The sequence below is a fragment of the Vigna umbellata genome, chromosome 2 (assembly GCF_029865625.1).
Source record: "Vigna umbellata cultivar VRB3 chromosome 2, Vumbellata_1.0, whole genome shotgun sequence".
Classification (NCBI taxonomy): Eukaryota; Viridiplantae; Streptophyta; class Magnoliopsida; order Fabales; family Fabaceae; genus Vigna; species Vigna umbellata.
The window spans coordinates 5,347,510-5,358,740 of NC_142166.1; the positions used below are offsets into that span (position 1 = coordinate 5,347,510).

General features: G+C 31.3%; 1 protein-coding gene across 1 annotated transcript; it reads left to right on the forward strand.

Annotated features, from left to right (window-relative positions):
* The first annotated feature begins 2,046 nt into the window (after nucleotides 1-2,046).
* LOC124828277 (beta-galactosidase-like) lies at nucleotides 2,047-8,050 on the forward strand. The gene is made up of 19 exons (XM_047301540.2): nucleotides 2,047-2,427; nucleotides 2,562-2,657; nucleotides 2,836-2,948; nucleotides 3,072-3,138; nucleotides 3,269-3,361; nucleotides 3,488-3,631; nucleotides 4,171-4,259; nucleotides 4,335-4,440; nucleotides 4,546-4,633; nucleotides 4,845-4,963; nucleotides 5,056-5,217; nucleotides 5,423-5,595; nucleotides 5,696-5,805; nucleotides 5,892-6,001; nucleotides 6,107-6,217; nucleotides 6,609-6,719; nucleotides 6,826-7,031; nucleotides 7,116-7,251; nucleotides 7,525-8,050. Exons 1-18 carry the CDS (start codon nucleotides 2,266-2,268, stop codon nucleotides 7,219-7,221), a joined length of 2,166 nt encoding a protein of 721 aa, XP_047157496.2. The 5' UTR covers nucleotides 2,047-2,265; the 3' UTR covers nucleotides 7,222-7,251; nucleotides 7,525-8,050.
* Nucleotides 8,051-11,231: the final 3,181 nt, after the last annotated feature.

Below are 11,231 nucleotides of genomic sequence, written 5' to 3' on the forward strand. Positions count from 1 at the left end.
ATTAATCTCATCACTTGAACATCATTTAGATTTGATAAAAAAAAATTAAATGGTACGAATTTAAGAATAATTTCTCTTCAAAGAGGATAGGATAGAGGATTAATATCACCTTAAACATATATGAGAAGAACTTGAGGAAGAATATCTGTAATTCAAAGAATTTATAACAAGGTCCAAGATCAAAACACGTCTTCTTGAATCTTATAATGTTCTATGAAGGATGAAATTAAAGAACATAAAAATCATGAACACAATTGAAGAATAATTTATAATTTTATTTTAATTTTACATAATGTTAAATTGGTTAGACAAACCAATTTGTATTCATTGGACAAGTTAATTTGTGTTAGTTGGGTGAACAAACCTCACTAGATAAAAAATCTGCAAGTGTAATTTTTATTTTCTATTATTTTTATATATTTTGGACTTTATTTTAGAATTTTTAAATTTTCTTAAACTTGTGTTTATATATAGAGATATCAAAAACTAATGTAAACATTTTTGTGTCATGTTATATACATTTATATTTTTCAAAAGATGATTCTAGAACTGTGATTCATCCATTTTTTTTTATTTCTGTTTCCAAAATCTAAATAATTAAGTTAATATAATAGATAACAAAACCTTAAGAAAATAATCTAATTAACTTTAGGTTTTAAATTGATTTTATTTCTTAATTAGTTGGGTTTTAAATATGTACTATGCACTATCTTGTTGTGAAAGATACTTAACCAAACAACATAAATGCTATTTAATGCATAATCATGGTAAGAATAAGTTTTTCGGTGCAGCAAAATTTGTAGATGATTATATCATTCAATTAATGCACAATTGATATTGTACACTAGTCTATAATATACAGATTTTCCTATTACTAACTAATCAGAAATTGTTCTATAATGTAATTATTGCAAAAATAGCAATAATTTTATTATTAACAAATTTTATAATTAGATAATATGATATTTTCTATAATAGATACATACTCTAATCAAAATTAAAAATATATTATACAAAAGTATGTGTAGTAAACATACTGTGGAATCAAGGTGATTACTGAATAGAACAAGTTCATAATTATCACATATTTGCTTCAGTATTTACAAAACTTATTTGCATATTAAATCCAGTCAAATTAATTTTTTTGGAACAAAATATAAGTATGTTTTAGTGGCAATAATTTGAGTGAAATGAACGTGAAACTGAATATATATATATATATATATATATATATATATATATATATATATATATATTAAAAAATTCTGTTCATTAAAAATATACTTTGCTATAATTTCGTATATTAAAAATTTTGTCAACACGTCAAATAATATACTAGATACATACAGTAAGTATATGAGCTGCATTGGGACAAATTTATCCACACAAAAAAATTAATATATATTAAAGTTAAAGTTGTTAAAAAATTTCATATAATTTCTTATTTTTAAATTTTATATATAAACTAATTTTAACTGAACAAAGAGTTAAATTTTTAAAATATTTGTAGAAAATTTTATACATAAATAGACTTGATTTATTTAACTTAATAAATCTTAAAAATTCAAGAACTATATATATGTAACCACGCTAAATATTCAAAAACTTATTTCATGATTAATGATATTACCAAGTTGAACTTAATTATATTATTTTTATTATCTTAGTTAGAGACTTTAGTAGCTGAATAAAAACATGAAACTATTGTTATAAATTTAAATCCTTTAATGACAGTTTAAGGTCCTCTGTCAAGAAATGCTGTATAGAGTAAGCCTTGATGATGTTCATTTCATCTTACATTTTCATCTCTTTTTCACTAAAAACGATAAAGCAAAATCAGTAAAGTAAAATCACACTCTGAATGTAATCTTTCCATCCAAATTCAAGTTACAATTCCCAAAGCAAAAGGCAAAGATATCTTAAGGGGCAATGTTGTAGTTGTTACGTGTGAAGGATGAAAGATAAGAAAAAGAATAGAACAGGGGTCCCATTCTTCCCTCCTTTTCTTTCCTTCTCCAAATCTATATAAAGCAGCAACATTTGCATCAACGTTTACCTCAACTCATCCATCAAACCCACACACCTCACCTAGTAGCAGTAACAAAAGAGCCTCCCTCTTAAAAGAATACACAGGTATAAAAAGAAGCCATTTCCCACAAACAAAAACTACCAACAAACCTACTTCTCTCTTTTCAAGCTTTAAATGAGCAAACAAGAGTGAAGGAAAGAGAGAAGCACACCATTGTTGGTTTGAGATACACATAAATGGGGAAGGGAGAGTTTCATGGAGGGGTGTTGATGCTGTTGTTTTTGTGGGTTTGTGGTGTCACAGCCTCTGTCACTTACGACCACAAAGCCATTGTGATTGATGGAAAGAGGAGAATTTTGATCTCTGGCTCCATTCACTACCCAAGAAGCACTCCTCAAGTACACATTCCACTCCAAATTTCCATCTTGGCTGCATCAAAATTTGTTTTTTCAACCATTTCTTCCATCTGCTTCACTTTCGTTTTTCCATTTTCCATTCATCCATGCATCTTAAATCATGTTTGTCAATGCAGATGTGGCCAGACCTCATTCAGAAGGCCAAAGATGGAGGCCTTGATGTCATTCAGACCTATGTTTTTTGGAATGGTCATGAACCTTCTCCGGGAAAAGTAATGCAAATACATTTCCTTAATTTATTGTTTCTTCATGGCTTTTGCCTATTCCGTATTTCTTAAAGCACAGTTCGAGTTCTTGTTGAGAGAGATGGTGTGATTGTGTTTTTACTGATCAGAAAGTTAAAAGTGGAAAATTCTAATTCATGTTTTATACAATTTTGAAAACTTGCAGTACTATTTCGAAGATAGGTATGACTTGGTTAGGTTCGTGAAGCTAGCGCAGCAAGCAGGCCTCTATGTTCATCTCCGCATTGGTCCCTACATATGTGCTGAATGGAACTTTGGGTAATGATTTTAATGATGTGAATGTACACCTTCTTATGAGAAGGGAAAATTCCTTGGTTTAAAGAAGGAAAATAATGATTCTTAGGAATCACTCAAAGGTCACATGCTCTGTTTTCTGTTCAGGGGATTTCCTGTCTGGCTCAAGTATGTTCCTGGAATTGCTTTCAGAACAGACAACGAACCGTTCAAGGTTGGTGTTTTCATTTTGGAGTCTCACCAGTTTTAATAATTTTCTTATTCCTATTGGTTGATTAAAAGCAGTTTAACGAATTATTAAATCATATGACCAACCGTCCAAACTTTTGTCATGTTATGTGTAGGCTGCAATGCAAAAATTCACAGCGAAGATTGTTAGCTTGATGAAAGATGAGGGGTTGTTTCAATCCCAGGGTGGTCCAATAATTATGTCACAGGTAAATACTAGACTATGTATGTATGTAATTCTTTGTATTGTTGGTTTTTTCAATTTTTTACAGGGAAGTTTTTGAGCCAATTAGAATAAAGGTGCTTAATTTGGTGTTTTATAATTGAACTGACAGATTGAAAACGAGTATGGTCCTGTGGAATGGGAAATTGGTGCTCCTGGAAAATCTTATACGAAGTGGGCTGCTCAAATGGCTGTTGGTCTAGACACTGGTGTTCCATGGGTTATGTGCAAGCAAGAAGATGCTCCTGATCCTGTTGTAAGTTACTCTTTCTTCATCCTAAAAAACGATTTCGTGTGTGTGGAGTTGGATTTCAAGATGACTTTTTGACTTTTTTTCTCACGTGATTCTTATTCTATTCTGCTAAATTTTAATGACCCATTTAAAAATGGTGGTGGGGTTTATAGACAGTGTTATGGCTGCTTTGGTTGGGATAAGGTTGCTGCTTTTACCATACCATGATATTTTTGCTATTCTCTCATAAGCCCATTTGACCCTTTTCTCTGTTTGTTTCACCTTTATTTGGAGAAGGTTCTTTGGCCTATCACACGGTTTTACCAACTTCACTTTTCTCTTGCTTCTTTTGGTTGATTTATAAGTGCAGTGGTTGATTTGCTGTTGTCTTCTTTACTCTTTTTGAAAAAGAAAATTTGAGAAAGTGCAAGATTTTGTTTCAATTGTATGTTTAATGAGGGAACGCTTGTGTTTTCTCAGGCAAATTGATTCCTCCCCGTTGCATCTTTGATCTTACTCTCTGATCTGTGTTAATTTTCTGATTATGATATATATATATATAGATTGACACCTGCAATGGGTTCTACTGTGAAAACTTCAAACCCAACAAGAACACCAAACCCAAAATGTGGACCGAAAATTGGACTGGCTGGTAAGTCCCAACAAATTCTACCACGTATGTTTTGTTTTTGGTCGAATAGTAAGTTTCATGTCTCCCTTTCTGTAGGTACACTGATTTTGGTGGTGCAGTCCCTGTTAGACCAGCAGAAGACTTGGCATTTTCTGTTGCAAGATTCATACAAAATGGTGGTTCATTCGTTAATTACTATATGGTATGTTGGTTTATCCATTGTGAATAGTTCATAGTATGTTCTACATTCAATTCATGTTCCAGAAACTTTGCTTTGAGTCTAATATCTCAATTTTTGAAAACCTAGTACCATGGAGGAACTAACTTTGGTCGGACATCTGGTGGTCTCTTCATTGCCACTAGCTATGACTATGACGCACCCCTTGATGAATACGGTAAGAAGTAAAGATAACTTGTTTACATGCTCTGGACGATTTGCAATAGTAAAGCACGTTTAAAAAGCTCTTGAAAACTTAGGGAAACTTTTGGCTAAAGTGATATTTGAGGGAAAAGAAAGCAAAGGGCACAAATTCACTTTTGGGCACCACATGGTAAAGCTGAAAAACATTTTCACATTAGCCTGAAGCTTGTTCAATTTTATACCAGGACTTCAAAATGAACCAAAATGGGGGCATTTGAGAGCTTTGCATAAAGCAATAAAACAAAGTGAGCCTGCTTTGGTGTCTACAGATCCTAAGGTGACATCGCTTGGATATAACCTTGAGGTGAAGTCCCTAAGCCTGGTTTGTGATGAAAAACAACAGAATTTCCTGTGCGATAAAAAATCATTTCATTCCTTTTGTTGATATGATCTTAGGCACATGTGTTCTCAACCCCTGGTGCCTGTGCGGCATTCATTGCAAATTATGACACCAAATCCTCTGCAAAAGCTACGTTTGGAAGTGGACAATATGATCTACCACCTTGGTCTATCAGTATTCTTCCTGACTGCAAAACTGTTGTTTACAACACCGCAAGGGTAAGAAAATATTGCTGACTGAGTACACGAGTTTTTCTTCTTTTATTTGTTTATGTCCAGATTTCACATTGACTAAACGATAATGGTAAGATAAGACTAAAAGAGTTCCCCTCAAGCTGCCCTTGAACAGCAAACAGATTATGGTGTTTTTGAGCAGAATTTTTTTGAAGTGTGAATATTTACAAGATTTACCAATTTTGTGTAGGTTGGTAACGGCTGGGTGAAAAAGATGACTCCTGTAAACAGTGCATTTTCTTGGCAATCATACAATGAAGAACCTGCCTCATCAAGTCAAGATGATTCCATTGCAGCAGAGGCACTCTGGGAACAGGTCAATGTGACCCGGGATTCTTCAGATTATTTGTGGTATATGACAGAGTAAGTATCTTTCAACCTATCAAACTTCTCAAAGAAAAATTATTATACATACTGACTCTATCCTCTCTCCATCTAATCAAATTGTTGTCCTTTTGTTCAGTGTCTACATTAATGGTAATGAAGGTTTTCTAAAGAATGGTCGATCTCCTGTTCTCACTGTAATGTCAGCAGGCCATCTGCTACATGTTTTCATTAATGGTCAACTTTCAGGTGAATAGCATTGTTATACCTCTTTTACCTATTGTTTTTCTATTATAAACTCCAGTTTTGCAAATTAAACTTCTGTATGGTTGCAGGAACTGTGTATGGGGGATTGGGGAATCCTAAATTAACATTTAGTGACAATGTGAACTTGAGAGTTGGCAATAACAAGCTTTCTTTACTAAGTGTTGCCGTTGGTCTCCCGGTTAGTTCTCCATTTTCTGATATCTGAGTTTCCTATAACATTTTAAATTTGTTGGATTCTAATATTTTTAAATCTTAATGATATTTTGTATTAATTTAATACCAGAATGTTGGCGTACACTTTGAAACATGGAATGCCGGGGTGTTAGGCCCAGTCACTCTGAAGGGTCTAAATGAAGGAACACGAGACTTGTCCCGACAGAAATGGTCTTACAAGGTTTGTTGTCTTGTTTATACCATTGCTCATGTGCAACATTACAAGGTTTAACAATTATGCGGGTGAGCATTATCTAAACACAAGATCAACAAGTTGATAAAAACTGAGGTGAAGATTAAACAGTAAAGATACTATATAAATAGATTTACCTATAGTCAATATATGTTGAAACAAAAGTTCATGAGAAAATTAACACCGTGCCATTCTAGGACAGACAGGAATGCATTATATCATTGAATATTTAACACTGTGGACAAATTTATCCCATGTAGACACTAAGAAAAACTTCAACTGAGTACATGAGCAGATTTGGAGCAATATGCAAAAGATATGCACTTCTGCTTTCGGAAAGATGAAGCAATGAAAACTAAATTTATATGCTATTGGACAGGTAGGGCTGAAAGGTGAAGCCTTGAACCTTCACACTGAAAGTGGGAGTAGCTCTGTTGAATGGATACAAGGATCATTAGTGGCTAAAAAACAACCTTTGACATGGTATAAGGTAAGAATAAATTTTCAACAAATGTTGCATTTCTGTCAGTGTTATATAGATCATTCGCCCCTATCTGCATAGTCATTTCATGTGTTAATGTCCTTAATGTTTTTAGGCAACTTTTAGTGCACCAGCTGGCAATGACCCATTGGCTCTAGATTTGGGTAGCATGGGAAAGGGTGAAGTATGGGTCAACGGTCGCAGCATTGGTCGCCATTGGCCTGGATATATTGCACATGGCAGTTGTAATGCTTGCAACTATGCTGGATATTATACTGATCAAAAATGCAGGACAAATTGTGGAAAACCATCTCAGAGATGGTGAGGATTTGTAACTTATTGTCTAACAGTGAGTTATGTAAAAGCTTGAATATCACCAGAGCTTATGGTTTTGCCTTTGGACAGGTATCATGTTCCTCGTTCATGGCTGAACTCAGGTGGTAACTCCTTGGTCGTGTTTGAAGAATGGGGAGGTGATCCTTATGGAATTGCTTTGGTAAAAAGAACCTAAAGTGTGATATCATGATGCTCTCCTAAAAGGGTATCCAACTATTACTTTTCTTTTACTGTGTTCCTTGTTTAATGGCACTTTTCCTTGTTTATCTCTCTGAATACTGATTAAGATAGACCACTAATTGAACCTGGTTTTTTACAAAGCCCCATGTAACTTTGTAAGCCTTAATCCTTTCATTTTCCAATCTATCCTAATTATTAAAACTGACAACATATAGAAATTAGTAGACAGACCATTTGATTTTGATAATCTCCATATTTTCTTAATCATTTTCTTATTCTTCTCACTATTTTTGTGCAGAGCAGCATTGACCAGCAATATATATCTTATAACTAATGTCTAGGAAACGAAAAAAAGCTCTCAAGTGAGTCCTATGCGGTTAGGACCCTGTGATGCAGCAATTTACCAAATAAGTGTGATTCAGATGTTATTAGGTTAAGTATACAAAGTATTTGAAGTTCATCATCGGTGCTCCATGTCTTCTGGTTGTTCAACTATACCCTCAAAAAGATTGCCAAGGCCTAATCATGCATTCTTCCCAAAAACAAAAATGTATATAAGAGAAATTGGATGCAAAGACTGTGTACTGTGTACACATAGTCAGGCTATTGTGCTGAATATTGCTCCATTCTACCAGAGGGCTTGTGTCAATGAAGATTGAGCCCTTACACATTTATTTAATTTACCATACAAAGCAAAGAATTGGACACACAAAATGTGTCAGATTACTATTACATTCTGCCAAAAAGCAATTGTGTTTTCTCTACTAAAAAAATACTGTGTAACAGATTGAAAGAGTTATAATAAAAGATGTTTCCGAATGTCAGTATTTCTCTTATTACATAATAACTTTATGCTATTGTGTTTGTCATCGTTTCTATACAAAACATCAATATATAATATTGTCTATATTACATAATATACACAGAGCCTGGTGTCATGATCATAGACTTACTCAGTTCTGAAATCTGAGGATGTCAAGAATAAGGAGAAAAACATGGTACGATAAACACGATAACAAAAGTGTAAATATGTGCAATGGTCTAAGTGCTTTTGAAGTTTTTGAAGGAAGAAAAATAATGTTTGCTCAGCTGAAAATGCAACTTGGTTTTTTGATTCTAAAGTCAATGATATATGGTTTTTTGCTGTTAACAAATAGCAAAGAGCAGAAGGAAAGGAATCTATGAATCACAGACATGGATACTGGAGACTATCACATGTAAACTGACATGACAGGAACATAGATACTGCTACACTTCTAATCTCCAAAACATAGAGAAGGTGCAGCACTAAATAATCTAATTCTTCTATCCATCGGAAATATACATAGGAAATAGACAATTTGTTTGTTTAAAAGGAAAATAAGAATCTAACCTAATAAATTTCTGACTTTCCAAGGTCTAAAAGAGGATCAATAGCACATGAAATGTGAGGTGGAGGAAGGAGCACCAACAACATTTGTGCAGACGTTGCATCCACCATTGGTGTTTTTGGTTTGATCACTCACCCAGAGATGAAAAGACAGGGATTCAAATTTCTAGCTAGACAGATTTATATATGATTTTTCTATTCAAATTATATGCAGATGCCAGAAATAGTTGAAAGTTCTTATTAGTTTTCTACTTTTAAATTAAAATAAATTTATACTTTGATTAACATTAAATTTAAAAATGTTTAAAAGATAAATATTTATATGCATTTATGCTAAAGTGTTGTTCTTTGTGTTTTTTTTCTCTCCTCTACTCCACAATAATGAAGAGCCAAAACTTTGAGTTAAGGAAGACAAATAAAATATTTTTATTTTTATTTTTAATGTCAATAAAATATATAGATTATTATAAATAATAGTTGTATTAGAACGATACGCGTGGATCCCTTGTCACTGCCCAGAACCCTAATAGTGTGTATGGTGAAAAAAAAACAGTTTATTTTGTTCTAAAGAAAAAGGTGTGGTTCACATATTTTTCATAAAAAAATCTCTTTAAAAAATATTTTTCTTACTTTAATGAAATAAAAACTTAAAATGAGTAATTTTTAATTAAGTTTGGAGGAGAGATATTTTGTTTTCGCTAAGGTGGAGTTTATTCACGTAATTCTATCTTTTAATCTCCAAATAGCTTGTAATATCACATTTTTTTATTTTTTATCAGTATTAATTTCTCAGTTTGAATACTGTCCATAAAGTCTTTCTTTTCTGTTCAAATATTTAAATTTTTTAATCATATACTAAAGGTGTTTATAGATATTTAAGGAATAAAAGGTAGTATGGCTAAATTAAGGAAGTGAGAATAGTATTTTGGAAACGATATGGATACTGACTAGAATTGGGTTTCTCTTTTGGGCTTTAATAGAAAAATGGTGAGGTGAGCTTTGTAATTAAGGGTGTCAATAGAAATCTGAAAAACCTCCTTTCTTCATTTTTACAAAATCAGAAAGCTTGAAGCCCTCGTTTCACTCAACTCAATTATTTTGTAAGTATTCATTTTTTCATTGTTTTTAAAATATCTTTTTGGAGTAAGATGTTGATTGATGTAAATCTTATATGTTAATTAGATTGAGACCTAGCTAAAATTTAGATATGAGTAGTTTAACCCAATCTGAAGTACTTTCAAGTTTGGAACATTTTATAGTATTGCAATATTGGTTATAGTTTGAATTAAAATTTATATGACTATGTTGAAAATATTTATTTAATATATATTTTATTTAAATTAGTTTTTAGAAAAAAAATCAATTTAAAAATATCTTTATATCATTGATACATATAATATTATTTACACTTATAATAAAATCTTAAATTATTAAAGAACGAATTAAATGTGAGTCACTTGTGTGACAATCCCATGAATTTATTACTTTTGAAGTGTTAGATTACGATGTATAATATACAAATTGCTATTATGATTGATTTTTCAAGATAATGATGTAATAAATGTTTTCAATGTTTAGATTTCCCATTTTATGGCATTTGAATGATGTATAATATATCTATTTCCCCTCAAAGATAGGAATGAAGAATAAGAAAACGACAAGTTCCACAAAATTCCAAGAAACTATGATGGAGACCACTGTAATATTATCAATAAAAACAAAGAAAAAGGTTAGACTTTTCTCCAAAATAATAATTAATATATACACAATCATTAAATGTGTGAGAGAGAAGGAATTAAATAAGTTTACTCTATCTAATAATTTATGTATATATATAACTATAACAATTTATTAATTTTGACTACCAAATTTTAAAAAAAATGTTGAACAGACCAAGTTTAAAATATTTTTTACTAAACAAACTAAATTTGAGAATACAAGAAAATACAGACACAACTACAAATATTTGTTTTTATCTAAATATTTGTGCATACCCTTAAGCAAGTATCAAAATGTTTAATTATTGGATTAATAAAAGTTGAATAAACACATGTTTGAAAATAGTTTCATTATTGTAGTCATAATTATAAGTTTCTTTTGGAATAGAGAAAGTACCCAAAGTTATATGCAGCTGAAAACTATTTGATATTTTATCACTCAACTTTGATTTAACATATGATATGTTTATTTAAAATATAAATAAACAATTATTTGAATGTATAACATTTAAGATAATAATGCTTCGTTAAAAACTTAGATGAATAAATTTAGTTTACTTATTATAAACGAACTATTCAAAATATGACTTTACTAAATTTGAAACATGATGTTACAGATAGGGATAATCTAGTGTTAGGAATATTTTTATTCAGAGAAGTAAATTTAAGCTAAATAACTATGTATATATTACTATTCCACCATTCGTTTATTTTGTAGAAAATCAATTTTATGGTATAAATATTTAAGGTATATTACTATAACGATTTTGTTTATCAAATAATTTCGTCAATTGAATTTACTTGACTCTCGAAAGTCTGTTTTTATGTACTAGGATATAAAATTTGGATAGTTGGATAATTAGTATTTTGATATAGACAGGTAATATTTGATTTAAATGATGAACTAAGAAAAGTGAT

Bases quoted from the DNA above. Each gene is read 5' to 3' on its own strand.
- LOC124828277 (XM_047301540.2), top strand. From the start codon at position 2,266: ATGGGGAAGGGAGAGTTTCATGGAGGGGTGTTGATGCTGTTGTTTTTG. The intron at 4,260-4,334 runs GTAAGTCCCAAC...CCCTTTCTGTAG, and splicing joins ACCGAAAATTGGACTGGCTG to GTACACTGATTTTGGTGGTG. The intron at 5,218-5,422 runs GTAAGAAAATAT...AATTTTGTGTAG, and splicing joins TTGTTTACAACACCGCAAGG to GTTGGTAACGGCTGGGTGAA.